General features: G+C 45.2%; 8 protein-coding genes and 1 pseudogene across 9 annotated transcripts; 6 read left to right on the top strand and 3 right to left on the bottom strand.

Moving 5' to 3' along the window:
• The first annotated feature begins 1,006 nt into the window (after window positions 1-1,006).
• Window positions 1,007-1,868, top strand: LOC136197358 (ATP-dependent DNA helicase RecQ-like; annotated as a pseudogene).
• Window positions 1,771-2,893, bottom strand: LOC136197355 (probable caffeoyl-CoA O-methyltransferase 1). The gene is made up of 7 exons (XM_065987101.1): window positions 2,875-2,893; window positions 2,710-2,824; window positions 2,552-2,657; window positions 2,366-2,484; window positions 2,250-2,304; window positions 2,065-2,198; window positions 1,771-2,014 (listed from the first exon to the last, which is right to left on the bottom strand). Exons 2-7 carry the CDS (start codon window positions 2,815-2,817, stop codon window positions 1,862-1,864), a joined length of 675 nt encoding a protein of 224 aa, XP_065843173.1. The 5' UTR covers window positions 2,818-2,824; window positions 2,875-2,893; the 3' UTR covers window positions 1,771-1,861.
• On the top strand, window positions 2,849-4,057 carry LOC136197356 (putative Polycomb group protein ASXL2). Its single transcript, XM_065987102.1, has 8 exons — window positions 2,849-3,135; window positions 3,190-3,229; window positions 3,281-3,387; window positions 3,446-3,546; window positions 3,597-3,670; window positions 3,741-3,817; window positions 3,863-3,894; window positions 3,942-4,057. The coding sequence occupies exons 1-8, from the start codon at window positions 2,950-2,952 to the stop codon at window positions 3,982-3,984; spliced, it is 660 nt and encodes a 219-aa protein (XP_065843174.1). The 5' UTR covers window positions 2,849-2,949; the 3' UTR covers window positions 3,985-4,057.
• On the top strand, window positions 4,041-8,709 carry LOC136197345 (uncharacterized). Its single transcript, XM_065987083.1, has 23 exons — window positions 4,041-4,097; window positions 4,153-4,273; window positions 4,328-4,468; window positions 4,530-4,584; window positions 4,631-4,715; window positions 4,766-4,840; window positions 4,899-5,028; window positions 5,262-5,317; window positions 5,364-5,726; window positions 5,789-5,908; window positions 5,994-6,083; window positions 6,136-6,211; window positions 6,261-6,300; window positions 6,353-6,461; window positions 6,519-6,587; window positions 6,638-6,764; window positions 6,826-7,030; window positions 7,204-7,288; window positions 7,349-7,474; window positions 7,534-7,757; window positions 7,816-7,895; window positions 8,020-8,144; window positions 8,204-8,709. The coding sequence occupies exons 1-23, from the start codon at window positions 4,095-4,097 to the stop codon at window positions 8,459-8,461; spliced, it is 2,763 nt and encodes a 920-aa protein (XP_065843155.1). The 5' UTR covers window positions 4,041-4,094; the 3' UTR covers window positions 8,462-8,709.
• On the bottom strand, window positions 8,441-9,715 carry LOC136197357 (transmembrane protein 65-like). The gene is made up of 7 exons (XM_065987103.1): window positions 9,395-9,715; window positions 9,169-9,230; window positions 9,051-9,118; window positions 8,944-8,998; window positions 8,839-8,881; window positions 8,681-8,786; window positions 8,441-8,620 (listed from the first exon to the last, which is right to left on the bottom strand). The coding sequence occupies exons 1-7, from the start codon at window positions 9,547-9,549 to the stop codon at window positions 8,531-8,533; spliced, it is 579 nt and encodes a 192-aa protein (XP_065843175.1). The 5' UTR covers window positions 9,550-9,715; the 3' UTR covers window positions 8,441-8,530.
• A 45-nt stretch (window positions 9,716-9,760) lies between these two features.
• On the top strand, window positions 9,761-12,569 carry LOC136197347 (uncharacterized). The gene is made up of 16 exons (XM_065987085.1): window positions 9,761-9,956; window positions 10,010-10,066; window positions 10,148-10,217; window positions 10,276-10,323; window positions 10,382-10,493; window positions 10,574-10,709; window positions 10,766-10,833; window positions 10,898-11,090; window positions 11,142-11,194; window positions 11,255-11,507; window positions 11,560-11,628; window positions 11,685-11,766; window positions 11,833-11,948; window positions 11,997-12,090; window positions 12,149-12,213; window positions 12,269-12,569. The coding sequence occupies exons 1-16, from the start codon at window positions 9,807-9,809 to the stop codon at window positions 12,356-12,358; spliced, it is 1,656 nt and encodes a 551-aa protein (XP_065843157.1). The 5' UTR covers window positions 9,761-9,806; the 3' UTR covers window positions 12,359-12,569.
• Window positions 11,637-14,478, bottom strand: LOC136197348 (jmjC domain-containing protein 8-like). 2 transcript variants are annotated; one of them, XM_065987087.1, is made up of 8 exons: window positions 14,203-14,257; window positions 13,573-14,005; window positions 13,415-13,514; window positions 13,175-13,358; window positions 13,057-13,116; window positions 12,948-13,011; window positions 12,810-12,888; window positions 11,637-12,678 (listed from the first exon to the last, which is right to left on the bottom strand). In XM_065987087.1, exons 2-8 carry the CDS (start codon window positions 13,878-13,880, stop codon window positions 12,541-12,543), a joined length of 933 nt encoding a protein of 310 aa, XP_065843159.1. In that variant the 5' UTR covers window positions 13,881-14,005; window positions 14,203-14,257; the 3' UTR covers window positions 11,637-12,540. The 2 variants fall into 2 exon arrangements, with proteins under 2 accessions (XP_065843159.1, XP_065843158.1); XM_065987086.1 differs by having other exon boundaries at window positions 13,573-14,478.
• LOC136197346 (uncharacterized) lies at window positions 14,300-16,764 on the top strand. Its single transcript, XM_065987084.1, has 4 exons — window positions 14,300-14,592; window positions 14,929-15,194; window positions 15,253-15,806; window positions 15,864-16,764. Exons 1-4 carry the CDS (start codon window positions 14,576-14,578, stop codon window positions 16,719-16,721), a joined length of 1,695 nt encoding a protein of 564 aa, XP_065843156.1. The 5' UTR covers window positions 14,300-14,575; the 3' UTR covers window positions 16,722-16,764.
• A 110-nt stretch (window positions 16,765-16,874) lies between these two features.
• On the top strand, window positions 16,875-19,475 carry LOC136197493 (KH domain-containing, RNA-binding, signal transduction-associated protein 2-like). The gene is made up of 8 exons (XM_065987273.1): window positions 16,875-17,017; window positions 17,133-17,239; window positions 17,315-17,431; window positions 17,550-17,699; window positions 17,749-17,927; window positions 17,981-18,030; window positions 18,275-18,761; window positions 18,809-19,475. Exons 1-7 carry the CDS (start codon window positions 16,891-16,893, stop codon window positions 18,388-18,390), a joined length of 846 nt encoding a protein of 281 aa, XP_065843345.1. The 5' UTR covers window positions 16,875-16,890; the 3' UTR covers window positions 18,391-18,761; window positions 18,809-19,475.
• Window positions 19,476-20,328: the final 853 nt, after the last annotated feature.

Here is a 20,328-nt window from a genome sequence, read left to right as displayed (position 1 = left end):
TTTCCTGCACGCTACTGATTGGTCGAAGCCGGTCACGTGATAAAACACGTGCTTTTGTACGAGGCGATCCGATGACGCGACTTTGATGACGCACCCAGGGCCCCGATCGATGGACACGGCAGTTACCTGCTCGAATGGGCCAGTTTCAGATAAGTTTCGCTCTCTAGAACCGCTTCGACAACGATACTTTGTGGTTTTTGTCTCTTATAGGCGCTCGAATGTCGATCAACGTGCCACTAACGATCGAGGATTCGTGAGAAAGCGCTAGCTATGCTGTACGGCTGTTTTATGTTCGTATCACCCTACGTCGGCGTCATTGACATCGATCGGAATCGGAAAGAAGTGTCATGAAAATTTAGACCCCCCTAAACGAATGACCCCCCGGGGTAACTATGGAACTATTTCCTCTCGAACCGAATCAAACGGACGAGCTGCTCTGCAAAAATACGTAAGTCCTCGAAACTATGGCGTTTTCCTGCATCATCACTGCGACGACGAAGTTCGAAACGCGCTGTCTGCTGTTCTTCTGCGATACCCTACGTTCCCTCGTCACCTCAAGGAAAAGCAAGTCAATGCTATCGCGAGCATACTACGAAGCAGAGACACATTTGCCATTCTTCCAACGGGATATGGCAAATCATTTATCTATTACCTTCTACCAATGGCACATGATTTTCTTTTTCCGAAAGACAAGGAGCACAAAGCTTTAGTCCTGATCGTTTCACCTCTTACCCAGCTTATCTCCGATCAAGTTAAAAAATTGGCTTCCTTTGGCATAAATGGCTTATTTTTGACTTCAGCTCAACAAACAACTATTCCGCCTGAAGTTTCTCATGTATTTTCTAGTCCAGAGACAATTTTAACTTCCGGATGGAGAGGTGCTCTTCGGAAAATTGAAATCAAACAAAGAATTGTGTCAATTGTTATCGATGAGGTTCATTGTGTAACAGATCGGTAAGCTACTACTACTGATTTCTAATGATAATAATAGGGGAATGAATGAAAAAAAGCAGCTTTCAGAGAGTGGTACAGCCGTCTGGGTGAACTAAGAACATTAGTTGACGGAGACGTTCCAGTTTTGTGCCTAACTGCGACCGCCGCAGCTTCTACTAGGAAAACTATTGCTAAGGTTTTCCTGCTTTTATTGAAGTTAACCCCGAATATTAAATATGTTGCAACTTGTGGAGAAAGTCGTAAATGATCAAGAAAAAATTTTTTCTTGGGTAGTAGACAGCCTCAAGGAAAAAAAGGAGCTAAAGCCTACAAAACAATAATCTACTGCAGAAGCCTCAAAGACTGTGGACTAGTCTTTGATTCTTTTCGCGTAGGATTACCAGGAGACCTATCTTTCGTCTCGTCAGGATGCTCCAAAACCGCTTCAAATCGACTCTATGCAATGTATTATAGTTCGACGGAAAAGGAAATTAAAGCTGAGGTAGCTTCTTCATTTGGCAAGGTTGATGGCAGTTGCAGAGTATTTATTGCAACTGTAGCTCTTGGAATGGGGTTAGATTTTCCTGACATAAGATATGTTATCAATTTTGGACCCCCAAACACAATAGATCAGTATGTGCAGCAGTGTGGAAGGGTGGGGTGTGACGGCCAGTCATCCAAGTTATATAAATGACTGCATGTAATTTTCTTTTTTTAAATTTTGAGTGTAGTTGTCCTCTGTTACCTTCTCTAATGAGACCGTCCTACCCTAGTAATTTTGCAAGACCCCAGTTGGGATCCGTGTTTTATAGGCCCCGCCTATTGCTCACATACCCATACGTTTGCCCTATGCGGGGGCTCCTTTGTATCAAACACCCAAATAAAGGAGACAGACAGACACGCACGTGTTATTGCAACGAATACAACGTCACAGTTTCACGGCCATTTGAACGCCGTCTGCTATCGGTAAGAAACTTGTGTCGACCCTTTCGTCTTGGTAGACTTTGTCGGCGACCTCTCTCAAGCACACGGTGTCTGGGTCGTTTCGAGTGGCGTCTGTCACTGCCCCATGCCACAGAACCTTTATAAAATATATATATATACATAATATATATCCTATTCTATACTTACGTTGTCCAGTGCAACGACGCCGCCTCGTCGAAGCAGCTGCAACGATTTCTCGTAATAGGCGTCGTAGCCTCGCTTGTCGGCGTCGATGAAGACGAAATCAAATGTTCCCGTTTCGCCGTTTGCAATCAAATCATCTAAGCATTGATTAATAACGTGAAAATTAATTGGGGAAATAAGTGAGTTACCCAAGGTCTTTTCGGCCGGTTGAATGCGCAAATCGATCTTGTGCTCGACGCCAGCCTACACGCAACTAATTTTATTTATTTATTTATTTATTAGGATAATTATTATTATTAATAACCTCTTTCCAAAATGGTTTCCCTATGTTTGGGAACGCTTCGACGACGTCGCAAGCAATGACTTTTCCGTCGTCTGGCAAAGCCAAAGCAACGCTCAGCGTATTGTATCCCGTAAAAGTTCCTAATATGGCAAAGCTCACGTGCCTAATTAATTAAATAATTAATTAATTAATTAATTAATATTGTACCGATTTCTATGCATTTCTTTGCGCCCAGAATGCGAACGAGTTGACCGAAAAATCTACTTTCGTCCGCCGATATCAGCATTATGCTGTATTTGTGTTGTTTTGTGACCTGCAAAAGCGATTCATTATTTAATTCGATCCCAGTGGAAGACTCTTCTGACTTCGCGAAGTTTTTTCAAGGCGGGATGCTCTTTCGTGTGACGAAGAACGTAATCGCTGATCGCCGCCTGATCGTACTTCGTCTTTTCATCGTGCAACTTCGGGTTCATGACTGTACTATACGGGGATTCGCTCAGGCAGACGGCCCGGAGGCTTCAAGACATCACTTTTTGGCGTTTGCCGCTCGTCGAAAAACGGAGCGGAATTCTGTTCGGCGCAATTCAGGAGGCTCCGACGGCCGAATGCCGGAAATCGGGCCGAAAAAAGCGAAATCGAAGCGAAGCGACGCCGAAAAGAAGAAACCCTTAGTAGTCCGAGTCGATTTGAGAAAATTGGAGCGTATCCCGGTGAGCGGAAAGAGGCAGAAACGAAAGAGATTGAAAATAGGCGAAGTGGCAGAAAAACCGAAATCGAAGCACGTGACTAAAGTACAGAGCCACTGTAGATAATAGAATACGGGTACTAGCGCACCTACCTTACAGTCTAAGCCGACAAGACCGCTCGCAAAACCTGTTCGTCCAGGTACATAGACGGATAAATAATAAATATCATATGTGCTGACGTAATATGTAGACAAGTCGTCTTCTCCTTCTCTTCCTTCTTCGAAAGTTGTTAGGAAGTCGGTTTTCAAGTTCGATTTGTTCTCTTGCGATTCAATAATGAGTTTCGTTGATTTGAAAGTTTGTATTTTTTTCTATGACCTCGTAAACATTCTACGTCTTTCGTTTGTTCGCGTAGAAAATCATTTGCAAAGAGAATTTCGACCTTTTGACCGTTTCCGATCGAAAAAAGTTGATGGAAATGCTGCCGAAAGTCGACCAATCAAACGACCCACAAAGGCAATACTACAATAGAAGGAAATCACAGAAGAGTTAATTGAATTTTTTAGCATGTCCGACGATGCTTTTACGAATAGTCATTTTAATGCTGCTCTAAACGTCTGGCAAGATCGACTGCAAGCGGGTTAGAAATAGAGAATCATGGGAATTGAAATAAATAAATAAATAATAAATACTCTCTCTTGTCGTTTCAGGCGAACTGACCTCGTCGATGAGAAGGGAACGAGATCTGGAGAACGCTCTCGCAGCCAAATCAGAACCAGAATGGAAGGTAAAGAAGGAAAATTTCTCATCTATTATTGAATAATTTATATAGGTCAAGTTTTATGAAGATGTATATGGCGAAAGGTATGTTATTTATTATTTTCCTATTGCCATCTAGCGTTGCGATTTAGGGCTTTAGACTCCCTACTTCCGATAGGCAAAGATCGTTATTAGCGCTACATGTATAGATTTTTTTCATGCTCACTGTTACTACGTTCCGTAACAATAAACGTCACATCGCATCATAGCAACGCGCAACGCGACACAAAGACTACTCGATCCTCATGGTAAGCCTCTTCGAAACGCCGGTTTCTCCGTCCACCGAATGATCGCAACTTGCAGGCGTCGATCGTAAGCGCTCGCCAAGTCGTAACGAAAGTTCGCTCGGCGGCGAAAAACAAACGCGTGCGCGTAAACGAATTTTTCAAGGACTTCGATCGACTTCGACGCGGCTACGTGACGCGTACGAGCTCCTAATCTATCGCTCTTCGGTTCTCGCTTACGTTCTCGCTTTCAGGCGATCAATTTCTTCGATGTTTGAACCAGCACTTCGGTATTCGACTCGATTCGAACGAATTCGCCGCGCTCGTCGCCGAGTTCGATATGAAAGGCGACGGAATGGTCAATTATCGTCGATTTTCCGACGCAGTCGACATAGGTACGAAAACAATTCGAAAATCGTACGCACGTGCCTTCGCAATAAATAAATTAATTAAAAGGGTTTGATCCTAATTTGCTTGACGATAAACCGGACGCGCAATTGTCAAACCAAAGGTTAAAAATAACGAATTAATTAAGTAATTTAATTATAAATTATTAGCGCTGATATAACTGGTTCGAATCTGAGCGAAGAGGAGTGGCATGTGACGGAAGAAATTCTCGCTCAATGTCATCAGTTTTGCAAGGTTTAATTAATTAATTAATTATTAATTAATTAATATTGATTTTCTCTTAGTATCGAGCTATTAGCGTGAAAGATTGCTACGAAGATTTTGACTATCATCACGTTGGCTTGGTAACGAGAGACCAGGCGAGTTCCCAATCATAAACTTCAAGTTGGGAGAGTTTTAATTAAAAAAATGTTCCAGTTTCTTCGTAGTTTTCCCGGTCCAATTGGCTTGGGAGAAAGCGAGCTCCTTCTCTTGGCAAAACGATACGAAGATCCGAGCACAAAGTTGTACAACTTCTTGAAATTTCACAAGGACGTCGCGACGAAAGGTAAATTAATCACACATAAATAATAGTCTCTACTTTGAACGACCGCATTACGTGACCCTGAGAAGAAAATGTAGTGTAGTAGACTCACGCCTCAGGCCCTCTGACTGTAACCCAGACCCCTTCTGCAAAAGAGCAACTCATCCCTTTAGAATACACTAGAGCCAGATGGTCGCTTACGGGAGGGGGACTACCGTATAATAATAATAATAATCATATATGTATATGTACCTTAGACGACGCCAGTGCAGCCAATAGGGAAATGAGTAGACACTCCCAGTCCCAATCAAAGGTAATATATCATATATTTCATCTGAGACAATAATCCTTTACCGTAGTCCGGTCGACGAACCGGCGACGACGGCGATTTCGATTTGACGTCCCTATTGGACGAACTGAAAGTGATCGTGTACAAGCACGGCATTCGCACGACGGAATTCTTTCAGGATCACGACAAACTTCGCAGCGGTCTCGTCACCGAGAATCAATTCGCCTGCGGCCTATCGCTCTGCTTTCGCGGCAAAACGTCGACGCTGAGTCGCGATCGCGTTCAGACGCTCGTCGACGCGTACGGAACGGGCGACGGACGCGTTCGATATAGGGACTTTTGTCACGTGATGGAAAACGCTTTCAATGAAGCCGATTTGGAGAAACGACCGACGCAGGTTGTCGTGCGACCGTTGAAGGGAACGCTCGCATGGGTACGATTATGTCTTATATATTTATTTGTTTTCATTTATGTGTTGTTGTTTTTTTCTTATAGGGTCCTAATCGGCTTAGTCCGGTCGAAGAGGCGCGTCTCGATGACGTTTTGGCCTACGTTGGGGATACGGTGAAGAAACGGCGTCTGCTTCTGTATCCGTTTTTCAAGGATTTCGATCGGGTAAACTAATGAGTTATTATTATTATTATTATTATTATTATTATTATTATTATTATTATGTTTGTTTTTGATTGTTTTGCTTTAGGGTAAGGGCTATACGCGCGGCGTCACGAAGACGCAGTTCGCTCGAATACTCGACTCCAATCAGCTGAACGTTCCCCAAGAAGACGTTAAGGTTTGAAATCTCATTATTAAAATTAATGATATTGATTAGACGATTCTTCCAGTTGATTTGTCGCAAATTTGAACATCGGAACAGCGGCGACGTCAATTATTCCGCCTTCATTCAAGCAATAGATTCAGGTACGTCACGTGGAACTCTTCTCTAATCGTATGTACTTATATATAAAAGAGTACACGGGTCAAGTGGTTGAATCAACGTATGAGCCATCGTAAGAGTCTCGTATATAAGAAGGAGAGCTTTTCTAATAAATTTTCCCCAAGTGTGACGCCTCCTTTGAGAGACGGAAGCGCCCTGGAAGTGAACGATGAACCCGACCTTGAAAAATTCTTAGACAAAATCAGATATCACGTCAAAGTGAATAGAATTCGGGTGAGAGAAAAGGAAAGTTAAAAAATAGGCAATCAATGAATTATTTCTTTGTTTCAGGTGACTGAATTTTTTCGTGACTTTGACTTACTTCGCACCGGTTCCATTACGGAAAACCACTTTCGACAGGTAGAATATTTCAATTAAATAATTACAGAGACCTTTTATGTGTAGTTTAGAGTCTCGATGCGATGGGCTTCAGGGGAATGTCGTCGCGAGATTTCAACAGTCTCGCCTCGCGATATCGCAGTTCGAAAATTCGTCGCGGCGTTCTGTGGAAAAAGTTCGTCGACGACGTCGATTCCGGTAGAGTCGATAATTAATAAAGTAGGTAATTAATTAATTAATTAATTAATTATGCGTGCAGTTTTTACCGAGGCGAATTTGGAAGCGACGCCCACGCGGGTCGTGGCGCCGCTCGATTCGTTCGTCGTTCCCAAGGCGGGCGCCTTCGATTGGGATCTTGCTAGTGAGGAGGACAAGGCTCTCGTCGATGGAGCGATATTTTGGATAAAGGAACGACTTGCTCAGAGAAGAATTCTCGCCAAACCGTGCTTTCAAGACTTTGATAGGTGAGGAGATAAAGGCTAAGGCGAAATAGAGAGGATCTTCTGTAGAAATCATATAGAGACCGAAGAGACAATAGTTTATTAGGATCTCATACATAGAACTATATACCAGTACAGTGACAAAGTGACTGTCTACATATAGAGACCCTGCATCGTAAGACTCTATACTCTTATAGACACAATAACGGCTATGTGACGTCAAAGCAATTTCGCCAGTGCATGTCCTTTCTTAGCCTTTCTACGAGCGACGAAGAGATGCTTGTAAGTGGGCACTGAAGCATCTAAGGGGGGAAATTAGAAAGGGGGGTCTCCTACGTCTAGGCTATTCTTAAGAAATACTCCGATGACGTGGGAGTCAATTACATCGATTTCTTAAAAGACGTCGAACCGACCGTCAAGGAAGAGCCAAAGTATCCAAAATACGTAGAAACGTTAAAATCGCTCCAAGTAAGGCCGACAAACGTTTACACCCAAAGGGATTTCCCATAATATATGATCATTTTTAGCTGTCGAAATCGAAATCCGTATCTTCTGATCCTCTCGTCGACGTCGAGCAGGTGATGACGAAAATCAAGACGAAAGTGACTAGGGAACGCATTCGCGTGCTCGAGTTCATGCGCGACTACGACAGCCTGAAAACGGGTCGCATGCTCAAGACGACGTTTCCGCGAGCGCTCGATCTGTGCGCGTTCGGTCTGAAGCCCGCCGAAGTGAACGCTCTCATTGAAAAGTAAGTGAAGGGAAAGGGGGGAGGAGAATTTTGAATAAATTTCTCGGAAAAAATTCAGATATGAGTACTCCAAAGATAAGGATTACGTCGAGTATTTGAAATTTTCTGATGACGTCGAAGCCGTTTTCACGACAAAAGGTAGATTGTATTAATAATAATAATGAGACCCCCTTTCACCTTTCATAAGTGCACTTTCCTATAGTCAACTTATCTCCATAGACCGTTTAAATAATTTAAACATACAAGTACTTTTTCCATGCAGACTTAGAAAAGGCTCCCACGCTCGCCGTTCACCCCTTCGTTCCGCCGCACGAAGTCGATCAGAACGCGTTGACGCCGCAGGAAGAGGCGACTCTCGATCTCACCGTTCATCGCTTGGCAGAACGCGTAAAAGAGTCAAAATATATAAGATAAATCCTAATTGGTATCATCGATCCCTTTCGTAGGTTCGAGTGCGCAACATTCAAATCACGCCCCTGTTCGCGGACTACGATCGCGTTCACATGGGCAGCGTGTCGCGCTCCCAATTCCGTCGCGTTCTCGGCGAACTCGAATTGGGCTCGTTGGTGAGCGAACACGAGTTCAAGGTGCTCTACAAGCGATTCGACGTGCGAGTCGGCGGCAAGGACGACGTCAACTACATCGCCTTTTGCGCCATGGTAAGCGAGTACGCGCAGTTCGTCTGGCGAGAAAAGCTCCAGTAATATGAGACCAAAAAAAAGGGGGGAAAAAAAACTCCTTATACATATACGTATACTATCTATATAGAATGGTCAGTCTGTGTCTGCGTTTTCTTTCGATGGCATTAGTAGTAGGGGAAACATTCCGAGGGTGCATCCGAGGCAAACACCGATAATGCGACCCTGTAGAGAATGAGGGGGGTATTGTATTGAGAGCGAACTCTACTCTGTATTTGTGTTTACGAGGAAGGCTGCTATGCGACTTTTTCGCATTTGGACTTGCTGTGACGACAGTTTTGGCGTTCGATCAGCAATCTTTGACGAGAAGGTCTCAATGAATCCCGCTAAGCTAGAAAGGCAAAGACCGTTATTTAGTCGAGATACGTATATTATTGTACCACCCCAGTCCTGACACATCGGACACCATGTTTCCTAGGGCAGCAGCTTAGAGAGACGAGACGTACGAGTTACTTTTACATTTCGGTTCTTTTTTATTTGCTACTGACCTGCCATCGTTGATATTCCCAGTCTAGCACCAATAGTCATATCGATATATTCGCCCTATAATATATGTGGGTAAAAAACTGATTTTTTTATATTCTCGTCTGCGCACCGCTGTAATCATTATGCAGTTGTCGATCAGGCCAAAACCGACAAACGGAATTCCGCAAATGGTTCCCCCTATGCACGTCACTTTGACTATTACCATGAAAACGAATAAGAAACTCTACATTTGACTAGTTGCCGCGTGGAAGGCGTGACGTCGGACTCAGACGTGCGCTGATAGGCCAAACTGCACGTTTACAAAATATATTAGCATATTTAATTTGAAGAGGCGAATTACAATAACACGTGGCACTTTATTGGAGTAATCTCTATACGGGATATCGGGATAGGACTTCATTCACGTAATCGCGGTGATCGCGGAGAGTGAAAGTGAATGCATCATCATTGAACCTGTTGGCGTTTAGAGCCTCCTGTAGCGCGCGCCGATCGGGCGCGTCCAATTGCCGGGCAAAGGCTGCCGCCTTTTCGCGAGTCCAGCCGCTTCTTTCTCGAATGCGAACTCGCAAACGAATCTGCCGAGTGAATAATCGCGTCGCTGCAAGCATTAAGAGAAACGGCGAAGCGGTTGGAACGCGAACTACGATCGTGCAACGTCACGTAGCGCGCGCAGTCGACATCTTGTGGTTATTTCTTTTTCTAAGCGCCAACTCCGTGCAAACCGCGACAGGGCGCGTATATTCGAATGCACAAAACGAGAAGAAACAACGACCGCACGTCAACAGCGAGCTTTAGTTGAGGTTTTAGATTAGAGAAAGAAACGTACGCATGCGCATTGAGCCAGAACAGGAACCGGTGATAAAAAATGGCCCGCTCGCCGTTCCTCCGCCTCGTTCTCCCCGTCGCCGCGTGCCTCGCCTTCGTCCGACTCGCCTCGCAAGCGCCGATGGCAAACACGACGACGGCGACGCCGACGACGGCGATGGCTACAACGGTCATTCCCAATACAACATCGGTGACCGCAATGGGGGGCCCCCTGTCGCCTATTCGCGTCATTTTATATATTAGACGCCGACTGAGGGTCCGGGTCACTGCCTAAACAGATTGCTTCCGTGCTCGCATACGGTGAGGAAGGGAGGAGAGGGGAAGGAAGGGAGGGCGGGAGGACGCCGGATGTGTTGGGCGTGGCTTATGTTGATTCCTTAGGTCTGGGGCAACATTGTTCTCATGATTTTTTACGGAATTCTCCTAGGCGTTGCCGCTAAACTTATATCGGGTATATATATAATTGTTAGTCACGTGAAACGCGTTAGTAGTAGAGAATTCTTTTCTAGACGGCGCCGAGTTGTTACTCGATCTAGGTCTTCCCGCTCCTCTGATTGGTGATTTCTAATTCGATTAATTAAGAGTGTTGACGGGTGACATCCGTTTTTGTCAAAGGCGGATTGATACTTCCTCTATTGGGAGCCGTCCCCGATGCCGCCATCATCGTCGTATCCGGGGCGACGGGATCGCAAAGCGACGCCCAGAGTAGTCTTCAAGTGGGAATGGGGTATTGCGCTTTGCTAATAATTGAATACATATTTATTTATTTATTTATTTATTTATTTATTTATTTATTTATTTATTTAGTACATTGGCTGGGAGCACGATCATGTTGTTGACGTTGCCGTGGTTGGGAAGCCTGTTGCTAGGACGCTGCGACATCGGACCCAACGGCGAGGCAAAGGACGGAACGGGAATGGGAAAATTCAGTTCAACGAAACAGGCACTTCACACGTGACACGCGATCCAATAGATAATTAGTCTTAAATTTTTCCTCAGGGCATCACTCTTCTACCGGACGTCTTGAATGGAATCATAATGATGATTGCTACGTCTTTGCCGTATTTGTGAGTAGTTGTGGTTGGCTTGATTCTCTTTGATTTCTTCTTCCTTTTTTTTTTTCTTTTGAAGAATCATCCAAGGGTCTGTGTGGCATTTTGGACCCACAAAGCCAAAGTCAACGTCAGCGCCGCCGACATCTAATTATTCTAATGTGACTATTGTGACTGCTCCACCCTTTGCGGACCCTCCCTATGTGAGGCAGTCTGCCATGGCAACGATGGTGTTCTGCATTATTGGGCTCTTCGTTTACATGGGATGGCAGGTAAGGCGTACGAAATAAAGAAGCCTAATTCCACTTATTGAATTGCCTTAGCTCTACGATTCTCGTTCGGCTGAAAGGAGAGCCGAGAAACATCGAAAAGAAATGTGATTAATAAAAAATAAATAAATTAATTATTTTTTGTTTGGTCACGTGTGTGTTTCCAGGTTGTTGCGACGCGTCGCCGCCCGTCTCTACGCAATGACGAGCAGTCGAGCGTTCGAGTCGAGATCGTCGACGTCGCCGGACGGCGGCAGCGGCGGGGAGAAGTCTCCTCTCGTTGCGAGCGAGGAAAAGAAGAGCGGGCTCCAGAAGAAATACTATAGCGCGTGGAAAGTGAGAGGATCGGCGCCCAAGCCGGACATACAGGAATCGGAGGAGTCCGAGCCGAAGGAGAAGGAGAAGGACGACGACAAAGAGGTATACATAAAAAAGTGATATTGTTATGACGTCATTTTTATGTTTTCGGAAGGAGGGGGAAGAGTCCAAAGCGATTATAGCCGTGAAATCGTTTCTTCAGCTCACAATTGGACTCGCCGTGGTAAAATAATAAATGAATATAGATAAATAAATAAATAAATAAATATAATAATTAAGGTTGTCGTCTTTTCCGATCCGATGTGCGACGTTCTGACGGCGATGACGGATAGCAGTAATCATTCCTATCTTCCCATCAGAGGTACGATCCGAAATGTTCATTGTCTATATGAGCTGTCTCCCTAATTTTTTCTTAATTAAAAAAAAGCATTCTATGTGTCATTTGTTGTCACGCCTATTTGCTCCAACGCCTCGGAACTCGTTTCCTCTCTCATCTTTGCAATGAAACGAAGACGAGTCAACATATCGATGACCTATTCTCAGGTGCGTCTCTCTCCTCAACTAATAGATTAGCATTTTATTAACTTGTAGCTTTATGGTGCTGCTACGATGAACAATACACTGTGTCTTGCCATCTTCATGGCTCTAGTCTACTTCAGGAGACTCGATTGGGAATACTCAGCTGGTCGACCTTAATCACGAAAATATTTACATATTTATTTATTTATTTATTCTATTTGTAGAAGTGACTGTGATTCTTCTCATCCAATGGGCCGTGGGTATAATTGGATACAGAAAAACCTACAAAGTGCCCCCAACAATAAATAAATTAATTAATGAAATAAATTTTTAATTTATTTTAGGTTTGGTACGGATTTATCGTTGGGGCGCTCTACATCTTTAGCATTGCTTTGGTCGCCTTTTTGGAAAGTTCCGTCGTGGGATGGCATTGAGAGTATTCAATGTCACGTGGATTATGGACCGTACGTTTTCGTCTATCTCTTGTTTTTCTCTCTCGTCTGTTTGCTGGTTTTTAGTTCCCTCCCCCTCCACCTCCACCCAACCCCAAACCGAACCGCGTGTTTTTCTCTGTCGCTTTTCTGTTTTATCTCTCTCGTTCTGCGCGCGCGTGAATTTATTGATTTTGATTGCACTCGAATTCCACGGCAATTCCCGTCACTTCGTCGACGTTGAGAACGCTGTGAGACCAGCGCGACGGAACGAAGAGAAGATCGCCAGGATGCTGAGTGCACTCAATCAAACCTTCCTTAGCCTACAAGAGAAAAAAGGATAATAATTACCCATAGTTACTGTCAGAAGTCACATGTTGTACATATCATTATATATATATATATATATGATTGATTGTACAATCATGTGACTTCTGACTTTATTTTTTCTTACGTTGGGGTACGTATTAGCGAGCCAGTGTTGAGGATGAATTTTGCTGTAGTGCGATAATCCGGGCGGGTAGAGAAACCATCTGTGAGAAAAATCAAAAAGCACTTTTAGACTAGTCTGAAAGGGAAGAGATTTCTGTACCTTTTTCTGCCATAAATAACGACGTTTACTGCGGGACAGTGAAAATGAAAAGGGGCCCCAGACCCTGACATTACACTATTAGATACATAATATTTGGGTAATCTGTCACCTGGGGCTCCCAAGATGAATTGATGATACTGATCGCGATCTTTCCATACATCGAAAGCGTCTAAAAAACGATACATCGAAATCCCTTCCCCTCCCCCCAAAAAATTTTCATTCTTTGCCTGGCAAAGAGTATTGATTTTTCCTAACGAAACGACTCTCCAGTACGCCGCTATCAAAGACGTACAAAGGAACGTTATCGCTTTCGTTTCCCTCGGCTATTCGATCCATATAGTCGACGTATTCGCCGACCGTCGCGTACCCGTTGAATTCGCCGAAAACTTCGCCATAGGGAATGTAGCCCACCTGTATTAGAAAGAAGAAAAAAATCAAAGTTGTATGTAAATGATTTTTTTGTCTACCAAAAGATCGACGTCCCGATGTTCGTTCAAGAGAGACTCCCTTCGAAGGGTCTCCTTCAGATGCCACGTGTTTCCCACGTCTCGCATTATAAATGGACAGCTAAGGGAGAAGCCACGATAATTAATTAATTAATTAGAAAGCACTATTTTATTTTAACCTAAGATCGACAAAATCAGATAGAAATTTTTCCCGTGTTAAATCGTCGACGAGAACATTCGGGAGATCGCAATTATTGGAGATGTTTTCTCGAGAATCGCGCCTCCACCCTCCCGTATCGTAATAGTAATCATACGAGTCTCCAGTGGCGGGACGATAGATGGCAAGAGAATCGCGAACGTGTCTCTCTCCGTCATCGTCATCGCGTTTTACATAATCTCTGAATGAGTCGAGCATGAGGCACGAATTGGGCGGATAGTGACACTGTAGATAGGCCAATTGCATAGGCGAATATCTGCCCAATCGCATCGTCAACGCGATTCTGACGTCATTCGCACGTAGACGTTGTGACGCGATTTTAAAAATGATTTCGTTTTGATTAATGACCGCCTCGAGAAACACGTGGCTCAGCGTTTGCGCGTCGAAGTCGATTTCTAATAGATTTAGATATTGGACTAATGGATGAAGTTGTAGGCGTGCAGATAATAGAAAGGAGTCTTTTAGATCGGCTTCTGTCAGCCAGGTTTTTCCGCTTTTTAGTGCTAGTTCAAATAGCCGGAAATAGGTCCCGCCCATTTTATCTGCCTCTGTTAGGCTCAGAGTTGCGGCCCACTTTTCCGAGAGCGCGTACTTGATCAGATCGTCGCGCAGTGCGTGCAGAGTGCGAATGCACGTATCGAGTATGGAGGAATAGTTGCACGGTCGAATTTGGCTGAAAAAGTCTTCGATTTGAGTCGTCAGTCGGTCGTCCGTAGCAACGACGAATCCGGCTGCGAGAGCGCTTCGAGGAAGGCTCGTTAGGCCGTCGACGAGTGAAGAATAACGTTCGGTAGAGCAGTCGTCACTTGCGACGATAGAAACTTCAACAAAGAGGTACCGTACAAGGAGGGGTAAGAAGAAATTCATCAGAAACGTACGGGATCTAAGAGTCACGTGACAGAGAAAACGTCCACGCGGACAGTCTGTGCTAACTGTCGTCCCACCGTTTGTCCGAACGTCTGAGAATGGCTGAAAAGATTGAGTAAGATGCGATCGCCGTTTAGCAGCTCGCCGGCTTGTTTTCGTAACTCTCCAAAGCTACGTAGATGATTTAGGCGTCTGAGAGCGAAAAGTAGATGCAAATCGAGCGCGCTTAACCCCGGTATAGTAGGATTTGCGCACAATAACTACTGGAAGCTTTGTTCTTGGTGACGTGCGCGGATGGTGGCAGGACGCAGACGTGCGCTAGATAGGCTGAGTACGTACAAAAACTGCCCGAATCCTAACTCATGATAAACTTGCCCTCTTTTTCCGGGCGGATTGAAAGAATCTTTGGGGGGGGGGAGCCTGTTTATTTAATTTAATTAAAATTTGCTAGATCTAATCCGAAGCGGCCAAAGCTTGGTTTCTGCGATCTTTCTCACTTTCCCCAACGTCTAAAGAAAGACGACATAGAGGAAAGGAAACCCTCCCGTCGCAGTTGCGTCCTCACCGTTAGTCGCGACAACAATCACGCTCGAAGCTACCTGCACGGCGGATCCGGCTTTGAGACGACGCAAAAGTGGTTGGATAGTTTGGCTAACAGTTGGGCAAGCGATTCCGCTGATCACACTCCTCTGATAATCAACGGGATGACTAAAACGGGTACACAAATCACGTTGATATTTTAATTGAATTAAAAAAGTAACGTCGTCTCTCTCAGGAAAAACCGCTTGGATTCGCGAAATTTTACCGACGATGATTCGAAAGAGTCCGTCATTCGGCGATGCAAGTTCTCGACCGGCGGCTATTATGGAAGTCAATTGCGTGACGCAGTTGTCGCACTCTTCGCCCTATGCGTTCCTTTGCGATTTATTCGTCACGTTCGTCGCGTTATTGGCGAGAAACGTGGACGTCGACATATCGGATCTTTACGCCGTTTTGCCACCCGATGGAGATGCAGAAGGCTTCAAGTCTCGTTTCGGTCTCGCTTTCAGGCGCATCTCGCATTTTCTCGCGGGTCGCCACGTGTTTTTTCTTCTCGACGAAATCCAAGCGTGGTTTACGTGGTACGGGCCCGATAGACGAACGGTCGATGTCGTCGCCGTCGATTCGATGCGACAAGTGCTGAAATCATTTCTGATTAATGATTTCGCTCCTTTTTGTCACTTTGCCGTCACCGGTTCATGCATGGCGGAAGCGTGGCTCAATATTGTTTACTGTCCACCGAATGGGCGTCCTGTGAAGACATCCGCTTGCGTGAACCTTCCAGCTCGGGTAAGACTATACGTCATTACGAAAGAGCATTCATTTTTTTGAACCTCTTTTTTGTAGGTTTCGCGACGGGCGTTTACGAAAGCGATTGAGATAATTGCCGAAAGATATCCGCGTGCGGATAAAGCCAGCATAGATGGATGTGCTAGAATGGCCGACAGGAACCCGGCGCTGCTCTCCCATCTCGTCTACGAGATTAGTCGCTGTACCAGCGATGAGAGAAAGAACGTGGAAAGGTTTTGCCAGGAAATCATTTCTAGAATTGGCGACAAACTTTGGAGGGATGTGGCAGTTTCATTTTTTCTTATGCCACGCGACGAGCGCGAACTTCTGTATAATCTTGTTCATCGTCACGTCGGTATTGGTCGCGAAGTTTTTCGAGGGCTTTGCGCAGGTGCCTGGCATTATCATTTGAGTCCCTTCTGTAAGGCGGATTCAGAGGATTTCGTACATCTACCGTCACGACCGTTCCGAGCTTTTGTTGAGCAAGTGATAGGAAAACGTGGAGAACTTCTCGTTAGACCGGGTACCACTATTGGAATTCTTCCTCTTCATCTGTTGCTGCCTTCTTTCAGTAAGCTAGTGCTGAATTTTGGCGAGTGGTGCAGACTTCGTAAAATAACCTACTCGCCTATTCAAAATGGTCTGGCGTGGTTTGAGACTGCTTTGCGTCGAGTGTTCAAATCTTTAGAGGATTTCAAAGGCCACGATTTTGTGCTACTCATTCTTTGTCATCCCAAAGTGCGTGAATGCCACAAGGAGGAAATTACGTCTTCTAAGTCTTTCTCTGACACGTCATACGCCATTTTTAAAGCTTTGCGTCATATATTCGACCATGAGATCCCGCCCGACGACAAAAGTGCCATTGCAATGTCGTTTCCTGTGAGCCTGGACGAAGCCTATGACCATCTGTGTTAGAGTGTACTCTCTAATGATTAGTGTTATTGCTTTATTGACATCTCTGAACTACGTTCCTGTCTGTCATTAACTAAGCAAAAGTTGATTGAATAACAAACTAATTGTATTACCCGAGCGAAAGGGGTGGAGTTCACTTATACGGGTAATCGAGCTGTGTAAATCGGCCTCAATGACGGACGAAAGCGCTGCCCAGGCGATCGAAACCAACGCATCGGCGAACTACGTCGAGCAGCTGACGCACGAAAAAGCGTCCCTGGGCGCCGAATTCATTCACGCCGCGCGACTGCTACAACAAGGTGAGGCGACGCGACGCGTCAAGGTGCGCGGCGCCGCGCCACCGAACTGAGATGCCCTGCATGTGCTGCTTCCTTTGTGGCCTACTTTATTTAGCTAATTGATTGTTTGCCTTAGAGATCGATCGAGTCGAAGGGCGAGGTCCCGGACTCGAAGGTGGACAAGCGGCGGAGCTCGTTCGACTCACCGAGAAGGTCGTCATTCCCGAAAAGGATCATCCAGGAGTGAGATGCGTATTTTATTTAATTTTTCTTAGTTTATTTATTTATTCGCGGTGCGCGTTCGCGTCGATTTTTTAGTTCAATTTCGTTGGGAGACTGCTCGGGCCGCGCGGATACACGCTCAAGCGCATGCAAACCGAAACCGGCTGTCGTATGACTATTTTGGGGCGTGGATCGATGCGAGACAAAGAGGAGGTAAAGAGTTCTAAAGAGAGATCGGCGGCAGATCGCTCTCTGATAGCGCACGCTTTGAGCTCTAATTAAGCGCTGACCAACGAGCGGTCTGCGATCTGTCACGTGATTGCTTTCGTAGGAAGACAAGCTGCGATCGAGCGGAAATGCGAAATACGAGCATCTCAACGAAGATCTACACGTTTTCGTCGAAGCGGAAGGTCCGCGAGCGATTGCCGATGCGAAACTAGCGGCCGGAGTGGCCGAATTGCGCAAAATGATGATACCGGGGGTAAGAAAGCGAACGGGGGCCTTTGTTATAGTTCGAAACCTTCCGTTAGCCTATGGCCGAGCAAATGAAAAACATGCAACTGCGAGAATTGGCGATGTTGAAGGGGAACATACGGGAGCCACGAATCGGTCCTCCGGGAATCGGGGCGCTTGTTAGACCGCCAATTCGACGTCGACCTCCGGCGCGACGATCCCTTCCGTCGATGTCGGGAAACGGAACGGCGACGAAGTGATTAAATAATTAAAAACAATTAATCACTTATTGATTTATTGATTTTCTAGCGATGACGTTTTTCTTGAAGGAGACGTTTCTAAATTTAAATTTAGCTACGGTAAGAAATTCCTTAATACGAACGAGTTAGGCATTATTGAGCTGGAGACAGAAACTCGTCTTTGTTTATTTTCTGTTGTCATGGCGAAATCCACGTGCTGTGGATTTCCCAAGACATCCCCAGCTCATTGATTCTAATGCCTATATAGACTAAACGAAGGTCATAGTGCTAGTTAGGGAAAATGATCCCAAGCTAGTCTCCGCCTCCTTCGACATTTTTCGATTAATTAATTAATATTTTTTAGATGTAGAAGATTGGACTAATGACGTTGCAACGCCTTTGCCTAGTCAAGGACTCAAAATTCCCGTTCAGCAAATACAGCCAAGGAAATCGTTTCGCGATCATCCTTATGCCTACTAGAGCGATCTCGTCTCTGCTTCTTTTTCGTGTTATATTGCGTGTGGTGAGTTCTGCTCCTTCCTTCCTTCCTTCCTTCCTTCCTTCTTTCATTCCTTATTTTATAATAGTCGCCTCTATCTTATTTTTCTATTGATTTTTGTTAATCTCTTTTTTTTCCTTTGTGCTCCCAATAATGCTTGTCTCTAATTGTTGTTAATGACTGACGTTGAATGCTGATTTTCATCTAATTGCGAAATAATTCTAACGACAGTCTTCCTTCCTTTAAAAATAATTTTTTAAATAACGACGGGGGTTTAGACTTGCTAGACTAGCGCGCGCTCTATAGAAAAGAAAATCGTCGTTTTTGTCCGCTATTGGGACGATGGATCCAGGTTAGAAGCGCTTTCGTGGTCAAACGACACTCATCGAACGTTTCTAGGCGATCGGATCGTCACAATAAACGATATTCGAGACGTGCACGTAAAATCGGCCCTCAAATGGCGTCCAATCGCTCGCCATTTGGGTCTGGCGGACTACGAGATTGATCGAATAGCAGCAGAAGAACAGGAAACGAACGAACGATCGTATCAAAGCCTTCGCGCATGGTTCGACGACCGAAAAGGGGCCCCTACGGCGTCCGAGCTCATACGAGCTCTCGCGAGCGACGACGTCAACATGAGCGACGTAGCCGAACGCGTTTTCGGTAAGGAATTGGTGAAAAAATTCGCACGGAAAATTCCCGATGGCGAGCATACGGGACTCGTGACTGATGATCACGTAAAAATCGTCGCTAGCGAAGGCAGCGATCGCCTAATGCAAATCGGTCGTTGTCTTGGTTACACAACGACCGAGTTGACTGACATGACGTCAGGAACGGAATTGAGGGGGGAAAGAAATTCGGTAAAGTTGGATGCTATTTTACAAAATTGGGTTAGAGATAAAGGAGACGATGCTCTCGTCGAGCGTTTACTTGATGCTTGCACGGACGCGTCTATTGGGGGAATTGTTAGGAGGCGTTTTCGTGAGAAAAATTTGCTGTAATTTTTTTATGTTTTTAGTTTTTTAAGTAGCACGTGCGCGTACATTGAATGCCACGTTATTCAGAAGGGGCGAAGTCCTTAGAAAGGGGATCTGCGCATGCGACGAAAACGTATCAAAATACGTCAGACATCACGTGGTATATCGTACGTCGTCACTTCGTCGACGTCCTTTTCTCTCTCATTGGGCGTCGTTTTCGGGGTCTTTGTGATAGCCCGATTGCAAAGAAGGTGCGATTGTTGATTTTTTTCCTTATCGCGAATGCGAGAGAATAAACTTTGGGCCTCGGGGCCCCCTGAGGGGATACTGACTTCGTTTTCTATCTACAGGGCCAGTTTCATCGAGCAGGCCATCGAACGACTAGCGACGTAGACTTTTGGCGTCGTAGAAGCCCTTCGCGATTGAAATCAGCGACGAGCGAATTCGTGGAGCCGAGATTTCGACTTCGCCGCGCTCTAAAGGTAAATCTCGCGCATACGTCCACTGGCGAGTCGGTACTCGATGGGAGCCCCCAAAGCGAACGTTATAAAGTCATGATATACAATTAACGTTTAATTATTTAATCAGTATGCGCATAAAAAGAATATAGAGGCTAACGGATATACATATATATTTCTACGCATGCTCTGCAAGGGGCGCGTTTGTCTTCTGCCACTTCTTCAAACAACGATAGCCAGCTCGACTTCTATTTGCCATTTGTTTCAGATGTTGTGCTGCAGCTTGGACATGATTTGTCATCAGGATCTCTGCTCATTTGTCAAGGTACTTTGTTTTGTTTCCTGTCTTTCAATTGTTCTGCCGTGTAGTTGTTCCCCCAATCCGACGAGGAAGACGCAGCCATCCCTCTGTGGCCAAGAGCGATAAATAGGCCATACCTCTGCAGAGGCTATAGAGTTGCCTCCCCGCGTAAGGCTGAGCACT

This window comes from Oscarella lobularis, chromosome 17 (assembly GCF_947507565.1).
Source record: "Oscarella lobularis chromosome 17, ooOscLobu1.1, whole genome shotgun sequence".
Classification (NCBI taxonomy): Eukaryota; Metazoa; Porifera; class Homoscleromorpha; order Homosclerophorida; family Oscarellidae; genus Oscarella; species Oscarella lobularis.
Note: the sequence above shows the minus strand (reverse complement) of the source record. Positions and strands in the feature narration are given on the sequence as shown.

Coding starts and splice junctions, on each gene's coding strand:
- LOC136197493 (XM_065987273.1), top strand. CDS start 16,891: ATGACGGACGAAAGCGCTGCCCAGGCGATCGAAACCAACGCATCGGCG. Junction 17,240..17,314: donor CCGAAAAGGATCATCCAGGA/GTGAGATGCGTA, acceptor TCGATTTTTTAG/TTCAATTTCGTTGGGAGACT. Junction 17,432..17,549: donor CGATGCGAGACAAAGAGGAG/GTAAAGAGTTCT, acceptor TTGCTTTCGTAG/GAAGACAAGCTGCGATCGAG.
- LOC136197346 (XM_065987084.1), top strand. Junction 15,195..15,252: donor CAACGGGATGACTAAAACGG/GTACACAAATCA, acceptor CGTCTCTCTCAG/GAAAAACCGCTTGGATTCGC. Junction 15,807..15,863: donor GCGTGAACCTTCCAGCTCGG/GTAAGACTATAC, acceptor TCTTTTTTGTAG/GTTTCGCGACGGGCGTTTAC.
- LOC136197356 (XM_065987102.1), top strand. CDS start 2,950: ATGCCGGAAATCGGGCCGAAAAAAGCGAAATCGAAGCGAAGCGACGCC. Junction 3,230..3,280: donor CGCAAAACCTGTTCGTCCAG/GTACATAGACGG, acceptor CGTAATATGTAG/ACAAGTCGTCTTCTCCTTCT. Junction 3,671..3,740: donor GCAAGATCGACTGCAAGCGG/GTTAGAAATAGA, acceptor TTGTCGTTTCAG/GCGAACTGACCTCGTCGATG.
- LOC136197345 (XM_065987083.1), top strand. Junction 4,274..4,327: donor TCGACGCGGCTACGTGACGC/GTACGAGCTCCT, acceptor TCTCGCTTTCAG/GCGATCAATTTCTTCGATGT. Junction 7,758..7,815: donor GTGAACGCTCTCATTGAAAA/GTAAGTGAAGGG, acceptor GAAAAAATTCAG/ATATGAGTACTCCAAAGATA.
- LOC136197357 (XM_065987103.1), bottom strand. CDS start 9,549: ATGCTTGCAGCGACGCGATTATTCACTCGGCAGATTCGTTTGCGAGTT. Junction 8,999..9,050: donor ACTGCATAATGATTACAGCG/GTGCGCAGACGA, acceptor CATATATTATAG/GGCGAATATATCGATATGAC. Junction 8,621..8,680: donor GTCGCATAGCAGCCTTCCTC/GTAAACACAAAT, acceptor CATTCTCTACAG/GGTCGCATTATCGGTGTTTG.
- LOC136197355 (XM_065987101.1), bottom strand. CDS start 2,817: ATGAACCCGAAGTTGCACGATGAAAAGACGAAGTACGATCAGGCGGCG. Junction 2,485..2,551: donor AAAGAAATGCATAGAAATCG/GTACAATATTAA, acceptor TTGCCATATTAG/GAACTTTTACGGGATACAAT. Junction 2,015..2,064: donor GCGTCGTTGCACTGGACAAC/GTAAGTATAGAA, acceptor TATTTTATAAAG/GTTCTGTGGCATGGGGCAGT.
- LOC136197347 (XM_065987085.1), top strand. CDS start 9,807: ATGGCCCGCTCGCCGTTCCTCCGCCTCGTTCTCCCCGTCGCCGCGTGC. Junction 10,710..10,765: donor AATTCAGTTCAACGAAACAG/GCACTTCACACG, acceptor ATTTTTCCTCAG/GGCATCACTCTTCTACCGGA. Junction 11,091..11,141: donor TCGTTTACATGGGATGGCAG/GTAAGGCGTACG, acceptor GAATTGCCTTAG/CTCTACGATTCTCGTTCGGC.
- LOC136197348 (XM_065987086.1), bottom strand. CDS start 14,477: ATGAATTTCTTCTTACCCCTCCTTGTACGGTACCTCTTTGTTGAAGTT. Junction 13,515..13,572: donor TCTGATTTTGTCGATCTTAG/GTTAAAATAAAA, acceptor CTTCTCCCTTAG/CTGTCCATTTATAATGCGAG. Junction 13,012..13,056: donor ATTCATCTTGGGAGCCCCAG/GTGACAGATTAC, acceptor GTGTAATGTCAG/GGTCTGGGGCCCCTTTTCAT.